Below are 24,458 nucleotides of genomic sequence, written 5' to 3'. Positions count from 1 at the left end.
CTGGTGTGTAGAAATGTTACTGATGTTTATATGCTCATCTCGGTATTAACCTTTTCAAACATTTCCCAGGTCTGGGGGGCTTGAGATTTTATGTTAAACTTGGTATCTGTTCTTAAAAGGGTCAATGACATACTCTTTGGTTACTTTTTTTAATGCCACAGTACATATGTGAGGGTCAAAGTTTCTAAGATGACAGCCAGGGCAAGGTCCAAAAAGTACTTATTACAAGGTGTCTTTGTTAAGTCTGTTCATTTGCAACAATGGTTTGGACAAAATCCACTTGTGTCCTCTCTTTCATCTTGTTTTTTGCCCACATTGCAGCTGTATCAGTAAGTAGAATTCTGTTCTTCTGGTTATTTAGAAATATTAATTCTAGTATATGTCATTTCTGTATGTTCATTTTCTTTCAGATTAAGCATCTCTCTAAAGGAAATGGTAAGAATCAATTGAAATGCATAGAGTGTTTCTGAACTTTCTTTCTTTCATTCAGCAAGATTAGTAACATTTTTTTTCCTACTTTTAACAGTACATGATGAAGAGTTTCATGAACAGAAGGCTATTTCAGAAATCAACTTAGGTGGGTTCAATTTATGCCTTATTCATGCTTTGAAATAATTTTAAATTTTGTGCTACAATTGCTGTAAAGCTCTTACCTTCATAATAGGCTGTTGGGTAACTTTAGGGGAGCAATATCTATTGGTGCTTCATGAGAATTTGCAGAGTTTCTGAGAAATGGAAATGTGGAAAGAGAATGATGGTTAGACCAAACTTTCTAGAGGAACCAGGGAGCGCTCCAGGGATCTAGAAATACATCACATGAGTTTTGGTTGTAAAAATGTCACTTTTCCTGTTTCTATTTTGAAAAAATGAAAGAAAAGTGGATGATTTTTCCGCTTGCTACATATACACATGCATATGTATGTATGTATACGCGTGTAGTATATGCCTAGAGTTATGTTTAGGGGGGACCCTAGCCCCTCTACGGGTGCATCATAGTCATTAACACCTGTTTGCTCAGGACTTAGGGAAGAGTGGAAAGCTGTTTCCATTTCAACATCTTGTCTGCAGACATTTTTCTTGAAGAACTCCTTCAATCTGGTCCATTACTGAGAGGAGAGAGAAGCTGGGTTATCATCTCTTTTCTCTCACTTATCCTGCTTCTAAAATGAGGGAGAAGCCTTTACATTTTGGGTACCTTTGGTTCGGATTGGCAAGCAGCAGAGATACTCATGATCTTAAGCACCATACGCTTTTGAATATCAATTGCATGTTTATTTGTCAAATACTGCGGGAGAGTAAGGGCTGTTATCATTTTGCAGGAAGGGACAGGAATTTCCTTGTGGTTGAGGTGAACTGTCCGGATCACAGATGGCAATGAGGGGGCTCGCCTCCAGGTCTTCTGATTCAGTGCAGTGCTATCCGGAGACTACAAAACTGAAAAAACCCATACCTAAGGGTTGAATTTCTGTGGCTTTGTCCCACTTACAGGGAAGGCAGGCTTGTTGCTACATAACTGGAAAAGCTTGAAATGGTTTTAAAGAACTAGTTTGGTAAGGTAAATGGGTGAATAGGCCCCACGACTTCAGAACCAGCTTCAAATGATCTATCTTTAGTGTCAGGCAACCAAGGTATATGGACTCAAGGGGGATCTGCTGTAGTTTAAAATAGGGCTGGGACTGGAATTAGAGTTTTCCTGATCCCATCCTTATTTGTCTAGACCAAGTAATTCTTTTACCTTAGGGCCATTGTTTGTGCGTCTTCTCCACCACCCTCTCCGAGCTGTGACTCCAATGAAGAAATGTTACCATGTGGGGTTTTTCTCCTTTTAGGTCATTCCAACCCAGCTACCGTGATTGTTAGGGTTGGCCGCACAGCCAGGTCCTACATCACAAAAACTGTTCAGGAAAAATCACAGAGAGGAAATTGTCACCTTTATACCTATCTTCTCTCCATGCCTCCCAATTTAACCTTCTACCCCAAGACTTGTTGCTTTTAGTCTTTTCATTTCAGTAAAAGCAATTCCTCCCTTCTAGATCCGGAAGCTCGGAACCTCTGAGTCTTACCTTTTTCTTTCTTTTTTTTTTTTTATAATGATTTTTTATTATATTATGTTAGTCACCATACAGTACATCCCCGGTTTCCGATGTAAAGCTCGATGATTCATTAGTTGCGTATAACACCCAGTGCACCATGCAATACGTGCCCTCCTTACTACCCATCACCGGTCTATCCCATTCCCCCACCCCCCTCCCCTCTGTGGCCCTCAGTTTGTTTCTCATAGTCCATAGTCTCTCATGTTTCATTACCTTTTTCTTGACGTACACGTCATCAGTCAGCAAATGCTGTTAGATCTATCATCAAACTAGATCACGGGTTGCGACTTCTTGGCACTTTCTCTTTTCCTGTTCCTGTCCAAGCCATCTGGTCTGGCCAGGTTCTTGCAGCCTCGTAACTTCTCTTGCCTTTCTGCCCTCACCCCGCACAAGCTATTGCTCAGAGTAGACAGAGCTCTCCTTCTGATAGGATTCAGGCCATGTCACTTCTCTTATCCAATCTTCCAGTCTTCCAACGCTGGCCAGCGCTGATTGACATCTCATCCAACACCGAACAAATGCCCTAGAACCTGGATTCCCGAGGTGTGTTCCACAAGCCAATATCACCTGTACCACCTAAGAGTTTTCTAGAAATGCAGCACCTTCAGTCTCATCTCAGACCTACAGAATCAGCACCTGCCTATTGAGGGACTCCAGCTGATTCCCTGCACATTAAATTTTGAGATGAGCTGACCGTGGCCAGCCATCTCGTCTCACTTCTTACCGCTCTCTGCCCTACTTACTCGGGCTCTCCGGCCTCCCTGACTTCCTAGCTATTCCTCTACAGAGGTGGTCCTCAGTGTGTGCTCCCCCCACCAGCAGAGTTAGCATCACCTGAGAACTTGTTAGAAGTGAAAATTCTCCGGCCTTGCCCCAGACTTGCTGACTGAGAAACCCTGAGGGTGGAGCTCCGCGGTCTGGATTTAACGAGCCCTCAGGAGATTCTCAGGCTCGTTCGAAAGGTGCTCTAAGACAGCAAGGCTTTCCTCCCTCACTCCTTTTTTTTTTTTTTTTAATATTTTATTTATTTATTTGAGAGAGAGGGAGAGAAAGAGAGAGAGAACACATAGGGAGAGGGAGAGGGAGAAGCGGACTCCCTGCTGAACAGGGAGCTTGACACAGGGTTCGATCCCGGGACCTGAGCCGAAGGCAGACACTTAACCAACTGAGCTACCCAGGTGCCCCGTGCCTCATTTCTATTCGCTGTTGCCTTTGCCCTCAATACTCTTCCTTTATTCCCCACTCTGTCAGATTTCTGCTTTAATGCCACCTCCTCAGGGGAGCCTTCCCTGACCACCTTTATAAAATATCAAACACCCTACCCCTCACCACTTTTCTCCCCTACTCTTCTTTATTATTATTATTATTGCTCTTTACACCGTCTACTTCTCAACATTTGCTTGTCTGTCCTCCTTCCCCAGTCAAGAATGTCACCTCCCTGAAGCCTTTGTTTTATTCTCTGCTGTATCCCTAGCATGGAGAACAAAGTCCAGCACACATTAGGTGCTTAATAAGTATGTGCTACCTGAGCAAATTGGTTAGTGAATCTCCTGAGGCTTTTTTTTTTTTAATTTTTATTCTTTGGAGAGAGAGTACATGTGTACTCTTGCATGTGAGTGGGGGAAGGGGGGTGAGCAGAGGGAGAGAGAGAGAGGGAGAGGGAGAATCATAAGCGGGCTCTATGGACAGGGGGCTTGATCCCACAATCCAGAGATCATGACCTGAGCAGAAATCAAGAGTCAGATGCCCAACCGATTGGATCACCCGAGGCTTATTTTTAATGGATATGTTTTTTTGGGATGTGCTACCCCTCCCCCCAACACATACACACTGCTGCACTTTCTTACCCCTCCATGACCCCATCTACACTGACCAACCTGGGGGCCAAGGTCTGAATGAGCTTGTTCATATCATTCTAGAAGAGCCCAGCTCTCACCTCCACCCCTAATCCAGGCCAGTGTCATAAAATGCAAGTGTCTGTTCTTGACAAGCCTGAGCCAGAGTGTGGATAGATGAGTGCATATTACCCCTACTGAAAAGTCAGTTCAAAACCTGGCTCCTACTGCCTGTGGGGCGGTGGTATCAATGCCATTTGTTTTTGCTTGGTTGTGCCGTTATCATATACACAGGTTAGGCTTGTAGAGGTTAAGATATAAGGACATGGGGAAAGGGATCAGGGTGCCTTAGTTAGTCATTAGCAAGTGAAACCTCGACTTCTCCTAATACCAAGAACCCCAGTGGTGTCATTTACCATGAATGAGCCGTCAGCTTTGTCACCTGGGACCTTTGTAACCATGTGAGGCTGTGGTGATAACTCTCTAGCTTGATTCCCCAGCCGTAAATCGGGTGCTGTTCTCAGAATGAAGTACGGTGCCCTGACCCTGTTTGAAGTGCTTTGTGTTTTACAGGGAAGATGTTTGTCAAACGTGAGAGTTGTCGTAAGAAGAGACATTCTTTCAAATGCTCATCAATTTTTCGCACAAGGATCTTCCCTTTTAAGAATCCTCTTTGCAAAAACACCAGGAGGCCAGAATCAAGGAATACCATAAGGGAGAAAGTTTATCACATGAAGCTCCTGATAGCAGATACCTGGAGATAAAGTTTGAGTGGATCTGTCCATATTTGCCTGGTCTTTATTGCAAGGGCCTTCTCTTGAGCTCGGCTTTGGAGGCTACCATTGTTTTTTCCTGGGACAGAGCAAAACCAACCCATTTACCTAGAGTCACGAAGAACGATGGAACGATAGCAGAAAGGGCTCTGGATAGGAAGTCGGAGTTCTCAAGCCCACTCAACTGCTGACCACCTCGTGCATTACTTCCTGTCTCAAGACTCCCTTATGACCTCCTAAAGTACAAGAGGTTTGGAGTCAATGACCAAAAAGATCCCTTATAACTCAGAGGATGTGATAATACGTGATATGGATGGGCTATTTACATTTACTCAATTAGAGGGAATTATGCATTGTTTCAAAAAGACTTTGACCAAAGATTAACAACACAAGAGTTACAATGGAAAATATTAATTTTATTATGAGAAATGCCTTTTAGTAATGCTCATTCAAATATTTCTTTTCTTTCTTTCTTTCTTTCTTTCTTTCTTTCTTTCTTTCTTTCTTCTTTTTTTTTTTTTTTTAAATCTGTGTCTAGCTGAGGGCTTGGACCTCTTTGAAGGAGACATCCTCCTGCGGGTGAGTACCTGCCAAGGACACGATAACGTTCCTCAGGACTGGCTGGTTTTTATGACTGGGAGGCTCTGCTGTGTCCAGCTCTGGGCTGGGCACTGTGGCAAACACGAAAGAATCTAATCTGTCATCTGTATCCACAAGGGCTTCCACTGTGGTTGATGATGACAAAAACAGATGAGAAATTAGTAAACAGTACAAAGAATCTATAATTATCACATTACTTGTTCACCCAATTTTCATAGTAAGTGAAGAATGAGAGAAGGAAATGCACCAATATGTTTAAAGTGGCTATCTCAGTTTTTGGAAATTGCAGATCTTTCAAGTTTTGTTCTTAATAATTTCTCAGAAGTTTCCAAATTGTCTACAATGAACTTGTGTTGCTTTTATAATCAGAATACAAACACTTTTGCTTGAATTGTATGATAGGTTGTTTGTGGTGTGAAAGTTTAGGGACGGAGGAGGCCAGGGGACCTCGAAGACTCACCTTCCCCGCCATCTTTGCCTTGTTTCCACAGAAATCCAGAAATGGCCTGAGAGACCCTGACGCCAGGTGGAAGTTCCCCATTCCTTACATTCTGGCTGACAATCTGGGTAATATTAATTGTTTTAATTAGGAGGTTTGGGTTTTACTCTTCTATTCCCCTGCCCACTCCTGTTCATCGGCTTCAGACTGGGAGTAACACCAAATGCATATGAGGGTTTCCAAGCCCTGATCATTCTTTATCCCATGGGATGAAAGGCATAACATTCTATTGACCCAGTCCTGCTTAACGAGTCTGCAATACAGTGCATCAAATAGTAATTTTAAAAATTACAGAGTATCAAAAAATAATTTTAAAAGTGCAGAACACATTAACATGTTAATAAAACCAAAAGCACCATAAAGAACAAAAATACAATGAAATATAATTTGGCTTCACAACCACAAAAAATGTACACTTTCAATAAGTTTGTTTAGGTGAATCTAGATATATTTTCAGCATACTGATTTCTTTCCCGTTTGTTATGACACACACATTCCACACTTTTGAGAAATAGAGAAGTCTGTATTTCACATGCTCAGAGTCCTTGTTCCTCAGTGTTAATAATTTCAATTCTTTTCTCTCTCAAAATAAAGGACTGGTTAAGTTATAGTTCACTTGTTGTTGGAAATAATACTCGGAGGGAATAAATAAATATTCAAAGCCGCTTGTGGACACTGGCTGACCGCAAGCAGGTGACTGACACCTGAGCAGCCATGATGATGCCATGCCTGAGAGGCCCATCCCACAGGAATGGAGGGAGATCAGAGGAGAAGGGAAGCTGGGACAAGCTTGCTCAATCTTAATGCACCGCTAGTCTCCTCCCACTCTCGGGAGATAGAGCTTATGTTTCAATATTTGCCATCACTGTTATTATGCTGATCCATTTTCTGGAGGAGAGCTAGATAGAAACAAATGCTGTTGTTCTCAGCGATTTTTTTTTGAGATTTGAGGTTTTATCTCCCCCTCCCCCACCCCGTGTTGCCTGCACGCTTGCAAATTCACAGAGCACCCATATTTATTGGACTGTGATTTAAGAAACATCAACTTTGAGAGGGGTGTTTTTCCCCATTACAATTTTTCTTCCTATCTGTCGCACCTGTGCTTTCCCCCCTTCCATCAAGACATAGGCACACTTATTGCATCACCAACATATGCGGGATGCTGGGCCTTCACCTAATATTTGATCTAAGCTTCACCACAGCTCTGTGAGGCGTTAAGTCAGTGCCTCTCAGCCTTTTACATGCATAAGGCTCCCCTGAAGATCTTGTGGAATTGTGCAGTAGATCGGGGGTGGGGTCTCAGATCCTGCACTGTCCCCCAGGTGATGCTGTTGCTTTTGGTCTATTGGTCACAGCTTGAGTAGTAGGTCTCTTTAGCTGTAAGTTGGTGACAGATTCAGAGAGCAAGATGGAAGCCGGGAGGCCTGAAATAAGATAGCAGCAGTAGGGACACCACGGTGGTTCTCAAGTAGCCCCAAAGGAGAATCACCTTTAGTGTTAGGAAAATTTCAGGTGCCTGGACCCATACCATTGCAAAAAGCAAACATCCTAGAGTTTCGTAATTGTATGCAATTCTTTTATTAAAGTTAAATTACACAGAGTAAAATATACAAATCAGTGTAAAAGTCAATGGCTTTCGGTAAATGCATAAACTTATGTAACCCAGTCTCCCATCACTCCAGAAACTTCCCGTGTGCTTGTTTCCAGCCAATCCCTACCCCCCTCTCCAAGACACTACCATTCTAATTATTTTTCCCTATAGATTAGTTTTACCTGAATTATAGATAAACGGAATCATTCAGTATCTACTCTTTTGTATGTGGCTTCTTTGCTTAACATATTTTCGAAGTTTTTCTATATCATCGAAGACCAGTAGTTAATTCTTTTTTTTACTACTCAGTAATATTCCTCAGTGACATGGCAATTGTTTATCCATTTTTCAGTTGATGGACATTGGGTTGTGCCAAGTTTGGGCTATTATGAAGAAAGCTGCTATGATCATTCTTGCACAAGTCTGCATGGATACATTATATATATACATATACATATATATTATATATATACATATATATTTATTTGTCTTGAGAAAATGTCTAGAAATAGAATTGCTTGATCATATGGCAAATGTATGTTTAACTTTAGTAAAAAAAGACCAAGCAGTTTTCTGAAGTGGCTGTACCATTTTTCATTCTCACTAGCAATGTAGCAATGTCCCATTTGCTCCACATTTTCAGTAACATTGGTGGCGTTAATCTTTTTTAAATGTAGCCATTCCGGTGGTTGTAAAATGGAATTTCACTGTGATTTTAATTTGCATTTTCCTAATGACTAACGCTATTTCCCACATTTTCATGTGCTATTGGCCATTTGTATATGTTCTTTTATGAAATGTTTGTTCAACTCTTATCATGCTTTTTTTTTATCGTACTGTTTGTCTTTTCATTATTTGTAGAAGAACTTCATATATTATGGATGAAGTCTTTTGTCAAAGATAGATAGATAGATGATAGATAGATAGATAGATAGATAGATAGATAGATAGATAGGTTGATAGATAGATATCTTGAATATTTTCTCCCAGTCTGTGACTTTCCTTTTTTGTTTGTCTTGTTTTTTTGTTTTTTAAGCAGTGCGTTAATTTATTAATCTTTTCAAAGAAGTAACTTTTGACTTGTTTATTTTTTCTTCTCTGCTTTCTGTTTTGTTGCTTTTTGCTTGTCTTTACTATTTCCTTTCTTCTGGTTAATTCTTTTTTTACATATAGGTGGAAATTTATATCATTGATTTTAAACCTTCATTTTTCCAATAAAATATAATGTTATAATATGGCATCTAAAGCAATAAACTTGATTTGAAGCTCTGCTTTTACTCTTTTTTACAACTTTTGATATGATTGTATCTTTATTAAAGTTCAGATATGTTCTAATTTCTGTTGCAATTTTTTAAAATCCATGGGTCAATTAGAAGTGTTTCTTTAAATTTACAAACGTCTATAGCACTCCTAGATATTCTATTATTGATTTCTAGTTTAATTTTGTTGAAGTCAGGGAGCATATTCTATAAGATTTGGTCTTTTGAAATTTACTGAGACATATTTTGTGGCCTTTTTTGGTGACTGTTCCATGTGCACTGGAAAAGAACTTACATTTGGCTGGTGTGGGATGTGTTATTTTATCAATGTCAAATAGGTCAAGGTGATCATTTGTATTGTTCAAATATTTTTATCTGCAAGGAGTTTTGGACTAATTGTTTCATCTGTTACTGAGAGAGAGGTGTTAAACTCTTTAACTGTGACGTGTGCTTGTTTATTTCTTCTTTTAGCATTTTCGTGAAACGGCTCTTGTGGGCAAGCACGTTGCCGTATCATCTTGCTAAATCGACACATTTAGAGAAATTTCTCTTTATGTCTGGTAATCCTCTTTATTTTGAGGTCTACTTTGTCTCAGTTAAATGTAGCTACACCAGGTTTTTAAAACTTCTGTTTTCACTGTGTATCTTTTTTAGGTTTTTACTCCTATCCTTTCAATGTCTTTCTATTTAAAGTGTCTCTTTTTTAGACGGTATGTATTTGGGTCTTATATTTTATCCAGTCTGTCATCCTCTGAATTTCCATTGGAACATTTGGTCTATTTACATTTTTTTCAGTGGTTTTTCTTTTTTAATTATAATTTTTAATTTTTTTGATTTTTTTTTAATTTAAATTCAGTTAGTTAACATATAATGTATTATTTGTTTCAGGGGTACAGGTCTGTGATTCATCAGTCTTATATAATACCCAGTGCTCATTACAAGACATACCCTCCCCAGTGTCTATCGCCCGGTTACTCCATCCCCCCACTGCCCTCCAGCAGCCTTCAGTTTGTTTCCTAAGATTAAGAGTCTCTTATGGTTTGTCTCCCTTTCTAGTTTCGTCTTGTTTCATTTTTTTCTCTCTTCCCCTATTTACATTTAATATAATTATCGATATAGTTTGATTTAGAACGATCAGTTATTTGTCTTCTATTTTTTCTTTTCTTTTCCTGCTTTCTTTTGGTTAAGTCCAATAATTTAATATTTCATTTGCTTCTTGTGGTGGCTTTTTAGCTCAATCCCTTTGTATTATTTTGTGATGCTTTGTTGTGGGGATTACGATTTGTAGCCTTAAAATGTGACAGTATGCTTAGACTTAATATTGTGCCATTTTGCATAAAATGTAAGCATTTTACAACAGTATAATTCTATTTATACCCCTTCCTTTTGTGCTATCATTGGCTTATACTTTTCAACTATACACTTTATAAACCTCATAATACAGTGTTATCTTTTTTTTTTTTTGCTTTGATCAGTTGTCTTAAAGTACTTAAGAAAAGTAGTCTTTATATTTACTTTTATGCTTGCAATTTCTGGTGCTGTTCATTCCTCCTGGAGATCTGAGTTCCTATCTTGTGTCATTTCTCTTCAGCCTAAAGAACTTCCTTTAACAATTTTTTTTTTAAGTAGGCTCCATAACCAGCATGGAGCCCAACATGGGGCTTGAACTCACAGCCCTGAGATCAAGACCTGAGCTAGATCAAGAGTTGGGTGCTTAACCGACTGAGCCACCCAGGTGCCCCTGTCCTTTAGCATTTCTTGTAGAGCAAAACTGCTGGTGATAAAGTCTCTTCTTTCTCCAAAATAACCTCGTCATTGCCTTCATTTTGAAGGCATATTTTTACTGGAAATAGAATTTAAGTTAACAGGTTTTTTTTTTTCCTTCTTTAAAGTTGTAATGATTGTTTTTTCTTTTCCACGTTTTATTATGAAAAATTTTAAATAGACAAAAAGCTAAAAGAATTGTACAGTGAACACTAGTATACTCATCACCTACGTTATACCAACAACATTCTGCTACATTTGCTTTATCTTATCGACCCACCCTGTTCATCCTTCTATCCTTCTTTCAATACATTCTATTTCTGATACATTTCAAAGTAGATTGCATGGACCAGTACGCTTTGCCCCAAACACTGCAGCTTGTGCGTCTTTAAGTAAAGTTTAAGGTTTCTTTATGGTTCTTTTTTATGTAAAATGTACATAGAGTAAAATGCATGGAGTCTTAAGTGTACAGGTCAATGAGTTTTAAAATATTTATACACCTTGTGATTTATACGTTACACTTATACAATGTAAAAATATTCATTTTTTTACATTTACATTTTTTACATTTTACATTTTAAAAAAGAATTACAGTTTTTACATTTACATTTACATTCAACTCCTATGAAGACATGGAGCACTTTCATCATCCCAGAAAGTTCTCTCCTGTTCTTTCCCAGTTACTCTCACCCTTCCAGAAATAAATTTTTTGTTGTTGTTTTAATCCTAGATGAGTTTTGCCTGTTCTAGGATTTCACACAAGTGGAATCATATTTTATGGTTTTGTTGATTACTCCGTAAAACGTTTCTGAGGTTCACCAATGTTGTGGCGTGCATCAACGATTTGTTCCTTCTTACGATTGAGCGGCATTCCATTGCATGAATACAGTATATCACAGCTCGTTCAGCCGATCTCCTGGTGACAGACACCTGGGTTGATTCTATGCTTGAGTTATTGTGAATAAAGCTGCTATGATCATTCTTGTACATGCCTGTTTTGAATATATGTTTTTATAATGTCTCTGGTGTAAACATCCGAAATGAAATTGCTGGGTTAGATATAGACGTAGGTTTAGAGTTGGATTTCTTTCAAAGTGCTTGTACCATTTTACAATCTTCCATGAACAATGAGTGAAAGTTCCTTTACTCTACATCCTTGCCAAAATTCGTTGTTGTTATTCCTTTTAATTTTAGCCATACTGGTGGACATATATTGTTATTTAATTGTGGTTTTAGTTTATTATTGTTTTACTTTCTGTTTTGTTTACTTATTGGTCATTTGTATGTCTTCTTTTGTGGAATATCTGTTTAAATAGTTTGCCCACTTAAAAAAATTAGTTATTCGTCTCTTCTCCTTTGAGTTGTAGGAATTCTTTATATATTTTAGATACAAGTCTTTTGTCAGATATGATTTTGCAAACATTTTGCCCCAGTTACATTGTCTCTGGTCTTTTTTCTTGCACTTTTGTGACAACCAATCCATCTTGGGTACAAATATTCATATTATAGATGCCACTAAGAGTACGTAAAATTTCATAAAAATCTAAGTAGGCTTAATGCATACGCTTGTTATCTGTGTTGTTTCCACAAGTAATTGACTGATGATTCCATTGATTATTTATTTAATGAACTTAATATAATTTTATGACTTCTGAACTGTGGAATCTCCAACCTGGTAATTTATTAAATGAAATGAGGGCCAGGAAAACTTTAAGTAAGTACTTGGTAAACTGCCAAGAATTATAAACTCTTTGAAAGAATGCACAAAATCAAATGTACAAGAAATACAATTTCACTTTATATAACCTAGCTTAATTTTTAGCTTAGAGCTCTACCTTCCGTGAGTTGATGGGAGGAAAAAAAAAAACACACACACGCACACACTAAGTAAAATATAATCTCTGTTCCTCTGGAGTATCTTTCCTCCCACCCCATGCTTGTCTCATGCGATGGCAGGGTGTGTCCATGTTAGGCGAAAGAAAAGGCATTTGATCTTTGGTCCCTGGTCCTAACCTACAGGCGAGCATCTACTGTTCTGGCCTCTTTGGGCCCATTAGACTTCTGCGGCTTTGAGTCCAAGTTTGAGTTGTAAAAATCTTTTCGAAGGCTGTTTCAATGCTACCTGTGTAGTCTTGCCATCTCCCCGGGGTCTTGCAGGGAAGCAGGGTAACATACCATCCGTGCTCCTTATGCTTTCAAAACCCATACAGCTCTCTAAACTCTGCTCTCTTCCTCCAGCAAGAGGGGGTATCTTTTTAGACTGGTGTAAAACCTTCTCCCTGCTTCTCTCGAGGTGCTTTACTCATACAGGAGTCAGAAATGGCTTGCAGTCCCTACTGTCTTCTGCTCTGCAACGTGACTCTGCTGAGACAGCGCGCTCGGAATCTCCGCTTGAATGGGGGAGGGGGAGAGAGGAAACGAGGAAGTTAGTTTATCATTTTGTTCAGCTGTGCGTACATGAGCGTGTTCTTATTTTGTAGGTATGTTTACGTTATGCGTTTAAAGTTCGCACTTCATGTTTATATACACGACCAGTTTTGTAGTTCTAGTTTCCAAGGACTCTGGTTCCTACCAAAAAATATGTCACGGACCTCTGTGGATTTCATGTGGTGGCAAGATCGTCTCTAAACTATGTTATGTCTATTATCTAAGATCTAAGAAATGCTCATTGATGTTTTCACTGATTTCTGCAGCGCTGAATGCCAAAGGAGCCATTCTTTATGCCTTTGAAATGTTCCGCCTCAAGTCCTGTGTGGATTTCAAGCCCTATGAAGGAGAAAGCTCATATATCATATTTCAGAAGTTTGACGGGTAAGGATGAAATTTTACAGAGTGTGTAATCACGCATCCTTTTGTTTACAAAAGGGATACATGTCTTTCGAAAGAAGAAGCTGGAGAGAAACTAAAAGCGAAATCAAGTCTTTCCTTGTGAGTTTTTAAATTCCGTAAGATTTTTAATGGTCTAGATGGAGAATGAGTTGTTTAGATAACTCTGGGCCTAGGGAGATTTATTTCAATTCTTTTCCTGGGTTTAGGTCATGTTTTAAATTATAGTACTTTTTTTTTTAAGTCAGGTCTATTAAAGTATAAATTATAAACCTTTTTTTATGGTCCTGGTTTTAATTACGGTGCTCTGTTGGCTGGACCTCTTTGAAAAGTTCTAGAGGTCGTTTGTAGTTATTTATTTCCTGGGAGAAATAAAGGGTATATCAAGAAAGAAGTGGTTTTTTTCCCATGGTACTTATGGCAACCAACCTGGGCCAGATGAGCGTGGAAGTGAAGCCACCATCCACCGTGACTGCACGTGTGTCTTTAAGGCCCCCCTGGAGACACTTCCTCCTGCTGCACTTCCCCAGGCTGCCTCTAGGCGTGGCCTGGATTTGGTTGTCTAGTTCTGTTGGTGTTTTTGTTCACCATGGATGGATACAGAGACGTGACAGAGATGAGGAAGGAAGTTAGCACATGATTTAGACTCTTAAGAAAAAAAATGCAAAAAATAGCAGTAAAAAAACCAAAATTGTGATGACCACTTAAGTAAAGTACCTTACTTACCTGAGTAGTTGCTTTCTTGGCTAGACTTCCATTAAAAATAAAATTTATGTACACTTACTATGTGCCAGGAAGTGTGCCAGTCTCTAGATACCAAGAAACATGAGACACGGTCTTAGACCTCACAAGGTTTACAGTTGGCAGTCGGGGGTGGTAGAGAAACAAGTAAATAGTTATATATGCTAAGGGGAGCACCATGGGCCATTAGGGGACATAGAGGCAGAGGGAAGGGAAGGACAAAATGGGGGATGGGAAGACAGGGAGAGCAAGAGAGAAAGGGGAAAGGGGCGCCTGGGTGGCGCAGCGGTTAAGCGTCTGCCTTCGGCTCAGGGCGTGATCCTGGCGATCTGGGATCGAGCCCCACATCAGGCTCTTCTGCTATGAGCCTGCTTCTTCCTCTCCCACTCCCCCTGCTTGTGTTCCCTCTCTCGCTGGCTGTCTCTATCTCTGTTGGATAAATAAATAAAATCTTTAAAAAAAAAAAAAAAAGAGAGAAAGGGGAAGGAAAGAAGAAGGAAGAGAAAGAGGAAGAGAAGAGAGACAGAAGAAAAAAAGCAAACATAAACACGAATCTGGCTTACTTGGAGAACTCATTCAGTTCTGAGTGTCTGAAGCTCGCATGTAAGGGGCAAAATGGTGAGCCATGGAGCCAGGACAATAAACAGGAGCCTGGTAACAGACAAACCCCATGTGAGGGAATCCACCATTTTGTGCATGATTCATTGTATGTTCAGTTTTCCATTTTAGAAAGATTGTTCTAGCAACAACGGGTAAAGAGTTGAAGTGGGGGCAAGACCGGTGACAGACCAATGAAAGAATGTCCCAATTGTCCAGGACAGAAATAAAAAGGAACCCACGCTAAAGAAGAGGCAGTTGAAATGAAGAAGAGGGAATGGGTTTCGGAACTATGAAAACAGGGAGACTTCTCAAAAGCTGGTTGTCAGCTGACATGAGGGGTTAAGAAGAAAGAGGAATCAAGGATGTCTCTATGATTTTTGATTCAATGACTGGCGAGTGGTAACTTTTTTCACTGAGCCTGGGAATATTGCCGGAAGAACCACTTAAGGAGGAAGACAGTGGATGTGTTTCTGGACACATCCTGAGGTTCCTGTGGGTCAAGTGGAGACAACCAATAGTATTCGCACAGTTTCTTTTTATGTGAAGGAAAAACATGTGAAGTATACCTTGGGCCTTGCCCAGAACCCAGATTTCAGAGGTTCTCTGTTTTTGACCTTTTCCTCTTGTCCCTTGGCAACCTTTGCGCTTCAAGAAAATACCAAAGCCTTTAATTATTTATTGAAGATTTCAGGGGAAAAGAATTCATTTTCTTAACACTTTTATTTCCATTTTTAGCTACCACGTTTTTTCTTTTCTTTTTTTCTCTTAAAAATAAAATTAAGCTAATGTGATCACTTTCCAAAAGTTCTCTTTTTCCTAGTAAAATTCTCAGGGCTCCTTTTCGGTTTGTAACTCAATCCCCAAGTACTTGATGAAGGGTAGTTCAGCTTTGAGGGATGTTCTCTGTAAAACCTGAGTCTGGAAGATTCTTATTGCCCTTGGCCAGGAGGTGTCTCTGTTACATTTAAATTAGGGGAAGGGAAAGGAGAAGACTGGGGGAAAAAAACTGCACCATAGTGCCCGAGACCCTTCAGGGCTCTGGTCCCCCTGAAGCAGAAGGTTAACTGGGCTCTTTTAGAAAGACAAGGGAAAAGATTCTGAGATGCAGAGTTGTGGCATTTTTGCAACTTTCACGTTTCCATCGTAGGAGGGATTTTTTTTTTAAGATAAATAATAAGAGCTTCCTCTGAATTTTGGATATTTCACAGAGTCAACCAATTTGGTAATGAAATGCCACCGTCAGAGAGGCAAATTGCTCACGGTGATGTTTGCATAGCTCAGCGAGGTTACAAAAGGTCATTGATTGTATTCTTAAAATTGATGAATTTCATAGTATGTAAGTTACACTTTAAAATGTTATTAGAAGATAATTAAGACCTGCCTTTGAGTAGAAATCAAAGCCATTAGCATTTGTAGGCATATGATATTAGCAATCTCCGGAAAACAATGGCAGGTAAGACAATGTGATTGTCATCAAAGAACTTGGAATCCATCGGTCACATTTAAAAGTATGGGCAAATCTCTGATTCTGTGGAGCACTGGTTAAAGTAGAGACGCTCTCCTACAACGTAAAGCAGATAAGGAAACAATTTGTGGAAAGCTTCAAATTTGCTTAATAGAGGTAGAAAGTTGGATTTATGAAGAAAGACAAAAAAATAGTTGGGAAATAAAGAGGCAAGAGGCTACACCATGAGGAATTTGGAGAACCTGCCAGCAGTTCCTGAGTCTACTGTTTTCTGTGGGAAGTTATGGGTCCTTCTTGCCTGGAGCTTTTCCAAAATGGTAGGCGGCCAGCTCTGTGCTTCCATAATGCTGCACACCGGCTGACAGCCCAAGGAATGGACTTGCTTCTTTAATGAGGTTCTTTTTCATGATCATAAAACTTACACCTGCTCGTTATAGGAAATTTGGAAATTCATTTCAGTATAAAGCAGAAAATGTAAATCAACCATAGCCACCACCCAGAGACAACTTAATATTCTGGTACGAAATCAATAGTGTTATTCTCTGGAATGCCCTCTGGGTTTGTGAAGGTGAGAAAGAACGCCCAATTTTTACATCCTTCTACTTGGTGCATTATTGGGATTGATTGGCCTCTGAGTATATTATTACTTCCATAATGGACCACCCCTTTGAAAGCCGGCTTATTATTTCCTCCAGGAAACGTTGCTCATTTAACCAGTCCCCTATTTTGAACTATTAGCTTATGAGAATGCTATTGATAATTTCTTTTTTTAATCAAACCTAACTTCCTTCAGATTTGTGTTCTGGAACCCCATGAATTACAGCCACTTGAGAGTTCTTCAGGAGAAAACTTCCTTCTCTTCTTTAAAGGTGCTGGTCTGAGGTTGGCGATCAACACGTGGGACAGAACCTTTCCATTGGCCAGGGGTGTGATTATAAGGCCATCATTGAGCATGAGATCCTCCATGCTTTGGGATTTTACCATGAGCAGTCAAGAACTGACCGAGATGACTATGTGAACATCTGGTGGGATGAAATTCTTCCAGGTGTGTAGAAACCCAAGGTACTCGGGTGGGATTTGCTATTATCTTTATCACTTGCTGGGACCAACCCTGGGATGTCTGGGCCACATCTGTGTGTGGATAGAAGCTTCAGCTGGGACTACCGAATAGGAAAAGGGTACAATTTGTTGGCCTTTCCTGTGGGCTCTGCTCATCTGAGCATAACAGACCCCAGATAAGGGCCTTAGGGAACGGTACATGTTGGCTAACTCAGTATTAACTGAAAGTTAATCAGAAGCTTTGCTTTGTTTCAGTGTGTTTGTTGAAAATCTATCTAAAAAGCTATCTATTTTCCATCTGCCTTCGGCTCAGGGCGTGATCCCGGCATTATGGGATCGAGCCCCACATCAGGTTCCTCCGCTATGAGCCTGCTTCTTCTTCTCCCACTCCCCTGCTTGTGTTCCCTCTCTCGCTGGCTGTCTCTATCTCTGTCAAATAAATAAAAAGCTATCTATTTTCCTGCCATAGTCACCTGACATTCTCTGAGGATGTCATAGTCATTTTTCTGGGTGTGAGATCACATGTAGGACTAGGACTCTGCATGAAGCTTAGTTGAGCGTACGATGATCCTAATATGGACACAAGAACCTTTGTGGTGCTTTACCAAATCAGTGATGGGTGTTTAAAAACAAACTAAAACCACAACAAAAATGAATTCTTTCATCTGAAATTGTTGCCCCAATTGTGTTAATTCTGGTTGATAGTCTGAGTTCTAGTTAATTGAAATTTACTGGCCTTTCTTCCTCCTGTCTTCCTCCTTCCTCCTTTCCAAGTACCTCTCTCCTTCTGCCTCCAGCCATGTTATGCAAAGGATAACGTGGTCTTATTTTACTTATTGTTATGCAGGTGTGTTATTCTAACAATTTCTTATGTTCTTTAGTTTCTTTAGACTTCCTTGGACACCACCTTTCCTAATTGTTGGAGACAACTAAGTAGAGTGCTTTGAGTATACTAAAACACTTCTTTTTGAAAGATTTTATTTATTTGAAAGAGAGAGAGAGAGAGCACAAGCAGGGGGAGGGGCAGAGGGAGAAGCAAGTTCCCCACTGAGCAGGGAGCCCAACGCCTTGGGAGACCAACCCTGAGACCATGACCTGAGCTGAAGGCAGACGCTTAACTGACTGAGCCACCCAGGCGCCCCCATCCTTTTATTTATTTATTTTTAAAGATTTTATTATTTGAGAGAGAGAGAGTAAAACACTTTTATTGAACAGTTTCCTAATGTGCTAGAAAAAAAGTCAATACTGCATTTCTGAGAACACCTAGTTTTTAATTAGGAATTAGTTCAGGAAGTAGAAAATCATTCTTTTTGGCAGCAAGAGATTAATAAAACCTTAATATATTAAAATGCCTTATCTATTGCTATATGTGGCTTTCACAAAGTAAATAATTGCCTTGTAATTATCTGTTCTATTTAGATGCCAATTTCATATATGCCTTCAAACATGGCAGAGCATCTATAATAATTTCACTTTTAGGGACTTGTAAGATCTTGTCATACTTTAAAATTAAATACAAGTCTCCAAAGGACTTCTGCCAGAATTAGCTCATTTTGAAGTAAGGTGAATCAATGTTTCTCCCATGAGGTAGGGTTAGGGATGGGTGATCCTATCAAAATTACCTAAGGGGTTTCTCGATCTGGATCCCTCCCACTACCTCATATTCTGTCTATGAATGTGAGATAGTGGGAAAGGAAGAAAACTGTGTAGTTTGTAAAAACCTAATATGACCAGGATTGTATCCCCACACACACTTCCACCCAACCTACCACCCAACCGCTGAACTAGAGGTCAAGTAATATTCTTCTTTGCCTCCCAGTCCAATCTCGTAAAGTACTAGCGAGTATTCACCCAGATATGAAATAGCAGATTAAATTTAATGTATTTGTCTCCTGGATATAATTGTGTTATAACTGGGTCCATGTAGAAGGGGAAGGATAGTGGGGTCATTGGTCAAAGGACCTAATCTCCACTTGAATGACTCAGGGCACCATTAGACTTTGTCTGTATTCGCCTAGAGACTTGGATTTCTTACCTTCCTGGACATAAACTAGGTTCTGCTGAGCATTAAATAAGGATGTAGAGAATCTTTACATTTTTAAGTCTTGAAGAACACAATGATTAAGTGCTTTTAAAATGATTTTCAGCCAAATGACGTTCCCTTTCTCAGAGGGAGCCAACCCATTTGCCCAGGTAATTTTCAGACTTGCTCAGTTCTTGGTTGAGCCTGAGTTATTCCACACACGTTGCTTATCTCCTACTGTATTTCTCATCAGGTATAATTTCATGTATCTAAATTGCCTGTTATCTCGGGAGAACTGTTCTCAAATGAGATGTCCAGTCAATAAGAGGGTAAGCCAGGGCGGGATTATTGCTCAGGGTAATTTCCAACTTTTATTGCATCTTGTCTTCAGTTGATGACAACCTTACCCTTCCACCTGGGATGATACAGCACTGACAACCTCGTTCTCTCCGCAAATACAGCTCCATCTCTTAAGCGAGAATTGTGTTTTCTGGATCTGTTCTCTTCGACCAAGGAAAGACCTCAATTTCTGGGGTCTAGCAGGAGTCTGCAGACAGCAGCCTGTGGGCCATACTCACTTGCTTTTGTAAATAGAGTTTCGTGGGAACACAGCCATGCCCGTTTATTTACGTATTTTCTATGGCTGCTTTTGTGCTACGGCGACAGAGTGGAGTAGTGGGACAGAGACCACACGACTTGCAAAGTCAAAAATATTTTCTATCTGACTCCTTACACAAAAGATTTGCCAACTGGCCTCTGGTTTACAATATCACTTCCTCTTCAAGGCTCTCAGCTTCGAGAGTTCCCTGAAGGCAGGACCTTGCCTGTCCTATTCTCTGCCTGGAGCCACCACCACCGAGCACAGCTCCCAGTAGGTAGACAGTAGGCACAGCAAAAATGTGTTGCATAAAATTTTTTAAAATTTGTATTTGGTAAAGCCTACTGATAAAAATATTTGAATAATAAAGAATAAAATGACCTATTCTAACCTGATGATTTTAGTGAAAGTTAGGGAAAACCTATGCAGTGAATTTGAATGTGTTGTTCTTAAGATTTCACCAGGAGTCACCAGGAGAGCCCAGACCAAGCCCCCAGTCCTCGCACTGGCTGGATATTCTTTATAGTTCTATCCCTTAGGGAAGGACAACCTAGGACCAAATGCTCTAGAAGGAGTTACTTCTCTCTTCCTTGTTTGGGTCACTTATTACAGTCCTGCACCACCTTTGAAAATGCTTTGATCCCTTTCAGGTTCAGTCTCCAGAAAATCCCATGATTTGGGAAGATGAAACACTGGTATTCTCATTTTATAGTCGAAGTTTTGATCAACGGAGTTCGTTGGCTTTTCCAAAAGCATTTAGAGACTCCCTCCAGCACCTGCTGGCCCACGTTATGAGGCTCATCTTCAACCCTAAATGCACCTGCGTTGGTGTCTCTGCAAGGTGGTGACATGTTCTTCTCTCTAATTGTTAAAAACAACTGGACGGGAAGCTAGAAAAGGAGAAGAAGATGAAGATGGGAAGCCATGATGGGGGAGCCATGAGCATTCTCATTCAGTTTTCCTGTCACAGCCTAAGAAGGAAATAAAAAAATCTGTGAACTTCTTATTATTGCAACTGGAACAGTAAATTTCTGATGGCTAATGGATTAAAAGAATATCTGCTTGGTTTCTCATTTCAGCATTCCACATTGCGGCATATATTATCTTGTGCTAATCTCATAAAAATATTTTCCTTTTCTATTTTGAAAGGAAAGTTGATTTTCTTCTTCCTATTTTAATTTTCTCTTCATGAGGCTATTTCTGGAAAAAGATGTGAGCCTTGATTGACAGGATGTCCCTTTCCTGACAGCTGCTTACCTTTCCTTATGCCCCTGGGATTTCCTTTTCCTAACCCATGAAAGAGCTGGCTGGTGGATGAGGTACTCGCCTATTAACAGGACGTATTGATCCTATTTTCCTGAATTCAAAAATTCCTTCCCTGCCATTTGGAATACCTACCTCCACTTTGATATTTTATCTTCTCCTTAAACCCTTATACATACACACACATTTGTTTGTTTATTCATTTATTTGTAAAATGAATCTTTGATTGAAATATATACATATATTTAGTAATTTGTATGTAAAATTTATCTTTTAATTACAGCATGTCTTTTTATATTTATTTTTAAGTGTATTTTTAATTTTTATAAGTGTATATAGTATTATATAATTTATTAACATCATTATATTGTTACTATTAATTAATAATATGTGTTAATTTTATGTACATCATGCTAATTATAAAACATGCTCAATATGTATATATATTTAAAAAAACCATTCATCCTTTTTATTTTTTATTTATTTTTTTGTTACTGGGTCTCTGCTTAACTATCTAGGCAAAGGAGGCAGGACAGACAAAATAATATAACTGAACGAACCTGTGGATTCTCTCTCTGATAGGTTACGAGCACAACTTTAACACCTATGATGACACCTTCATCACAGACCTCAACACGCCCTATGACTATGAGTCTTTGATGCACTATGAGCCTTTCTCATTTAATAAGAATGACAGTGCTCCTACCATCACGGCCAAGATCCCGGAGTTTAACACCATCATCGGGCAGCGTCTGGATTTCAGTGCCACTGATCTGGAGAGGCTGAACCGAATGTACAACTGCAGTGAGTACCGCTGGGTCTGAGAAATAAGTAAACAAACCTTAACAGAGTTTCCCCCAGCCTTTCAGTTTCCTGTACATTTCCCTTCACTATTCCTTCCGGTTCTAGTTAAGGAAACTGGACAAACTGCATAACCTTAGTTTATCTCTAGAGTAGAAAAAAGTGTAACACCCACCTCGTTACAGGATGGTTATGAAAATTAACTATGTGGTTGTGTTTTAGCAAGTAAAAGTATCGGACAGATGATGTAAGAGCTGTAATTGTCCAACTTCTTCAGCTTCAGGCTGGGAGATGGGCTTGAAAGTATCTTTTATTCTGCAATGTTCTTTACCCAGGTTAGTTGTTCTAGGGTCATCTAGTGCTCCGAGATGGGATGTTTTCTTTTTTTTTTTTTTTAAAGATTTTTTATTTATTTGACAGAGATAGAGACAGCCAACGAGAGAGGGAACACAAGCAGGGGGAGTGGGAGAGGAAGCAGGCTCATAGCGGAGGAGCCTGATGTGGGGCTTGATCCCACAACGCCAGGATCACGCCCTGAGCCAAAGGCAGACGCTTAACTGCTGTGCCACCCAGGCGCCCCAAGAGATGGGATGTTTTCTAAAATGACCCTATTAGTCTTCAGGGACACACTTCAGAATTCCGTTCAATATGTGCGCACAGAAGACCCACTAACTACAAAGATCTACTAGGTACCGCCTTCTTGGTCTAAAGGAGTCCTTGGCTGACATTTACAGCAAAGCATGACGACAGGCCTTCTTCTCATTTGACTCTGTGAGGTGGGTAGGGCCGCATCAGTGCTGGCTGTTCTAAGGTGTAACAGGTGACGACAGGATTTGCATTTGACAAAAATCAAGAACACGTGCTGTATCTAAACAATGAGGTCTTTTTAGCTTAGGACATTGGGTACGTGAAATAAGATGACTTAAACTTTTAACCAGGGGACAAAAATATCATTTGCAGCCACAACTCACACGCTTTTGGACCACTGTGCTTTTGAGAAGACAAACATCTGTGGGATGATTCAGGGTACCAGAGATGATGCCGACTGGGTCCATGAGGACAGCACTCAGTCTGGACAAGTGGATCACACCCTGGTGGGACGATGCACGGGTGAGTGAAAGCAGAAAGTCACCACACTGAGCTGGTTCACCGGGTCCAATGAGGAAATGGCAGCCTGCAGGTTTTGCCTCAGTTGCAATGTTAGTTATCAAACTTGGAAATCCGCACAGGGACAAAGAACATTTCTCATATCTTAATTATTAACTCTATAAAAAGTATGCAGGTTCCGGGTATGCCAAAGAAAGATGCATTTAAGGGATGACAAAACTAATACAGACATATGGTTGATAAGACATGATTTTGTAAATAAAGGTCACGACACTAGAGCAGTGCCCTCCAATAGAACTATAATGCAAGCCACATACATAATGTGAAATTTTCCAGGAGCCACATAAAAAAGAAACAAGAGACATTCTTTTTAACGATGGTTTTATTTAACCTGATATAATCAAAATATTAGCATTTTGACATGTAATCGATAGTAAAGTTATTAATGAGCTACTCCACACTTTTTGCAGTGGGTATTTGAAATCTGGTATGTAGTTTACCCTTACGGCACATCTCAGTTTGGACTGGCCACCATTCAAGTGCTCAGTAGCCACGTACGCTGGGCGCCATATTGAACGGCATGGCCTCAGATAGTTCTTACGCGCGGTTTGCATACTGAAAAAGCCATACAATCAGACCGACGTGGAGTGGAAAACTGGCTCCACCACTTGCTAATTCTAACCACAGAGAGTTGTTTTTGTTGGTGTCATTTTTGAAGTCTTTGCGTTCATAAGCCTCTCTGAGCGTTCCAGGATATTGTATACTTACCAGTGAGGATGGAAGGAGCTAATGCATAGAGGGCTTCCCACTACAGACCAGAAGCTTCCCCCCCCCCATTTTTCCCCCATCTTCCCTTTCTGTTCAGAGGTTCCATGTATTTTTTTTATTTCTATTTTAGCATCCTTTTATGCTGTGCCCTTCTCAGAAATAATCTTGGCCCTATAGATTATAATCAGTTTCTAAAGACTAGACTGTTACAAAGTCCCTCAGTCCCTGCCTATGGGAGTTGGTTGGATTTCCCTCACAGAAGGGACCCAGCTTGTCACCCAGATTCCAGGCCACTGGGGTCAGAGGTGACAAATAATTGCAGCTCTTCTCCGACCTTGGCCAAGGGTGAAAGTCTCTGTCACCCATTGTATTATCAAACACATAATCTCAAGCATGCAAAGAGTGATCTAAGTCCCAAGTTCCCTCTGAATTTCTGTCATAGTATCTCATCCAATCTCTCCTCTGGGCTTGCTGGGCTACTATCCCATTTCCAGCTGAACAGAAGAGTGACGTCACATGAGGGAAACATGTTAGAACAGCGTTCCAGCACCTTAATAGGAAAGGAAAGGACCACACACCAGAAGAAATATCTAGAAAAGTTTTGCCAGGTTAACTTGAGCAGCCATTGTGCTTCTTCCACAGGAGTCAGTTAATGGTGGTGCGTTCCCTCCTCTAGAGGGTACCAGTGGTGTTAGGTAGTTGTGTAGACTCAATGAGCTCAAAGGATCCCTTGGGATAGAAGCCACCTCCCATTTGAAACCAGGAGAGATGAATGGATACCTTCGATATAGTG

The 24,458-nt window shown here is 40.0% G+C and overlaps 1 protein-coding gene across 1 annotated transcript in view; it reads left to right on the top strand.

Annotated features, from left to right (window-relative positions):
- Positions 1-260: 260 nt before the first annotated feature.
- Positions 261-24,458, top strand: part of MEP1A (meprin A subunit alpha) — a 35,985-nt gene continuing 11,787 nt past the window's right edge. The window contains exons 1-9 of the mRNA XM_045805135.2: positions 261-329; positions 411-435; positions 527-577; positions 5,240-5,280; positions 5,793-5,868; positions 13,108-13,225; positions 16,916-17,091; positions 21,572-21,793; positions 22,751-22,900. Coding sequence (XP_045661091.2) covers positions 261-329; positions 411-435; positions 527-577; positions 5,240-5,280; positions 5,793-5,868; positions 13,108-13,225; positions 16,916-17,091; positions 21,572-21,793; positions 22,751-22,900 — 928 coding nt within the window. The remainder of the gene's footprint in view (positions 330-410; positions 436-526; positions 578-5,239; positions 5,281-5,792; positions 5,869-13,107; positions 13,226-16,915; positions 17,092-21,571; positions 21,794-22,750; positions 22,901-24,458) is intronic.

This window comes from Ursus americanus, chromosome 29 (assembly GCF_024610735.1).
Source record: "Ursus americanus isolate L20-20 chromosome 29, mUrsAme1.1.p, whole genome shotgun sequence".
NCBI classification, from domain to species: Eukaryota; Metazoa; Chordata; class Mammalia; order Carnivora; family Ursidae; genus Ursus; species Ursus americanus.
The sequence above is the reverse complement of the archived record's forward strand: the minus strand, read 5'-3'. Positions and strand labels throughout refer to the sequence as shown.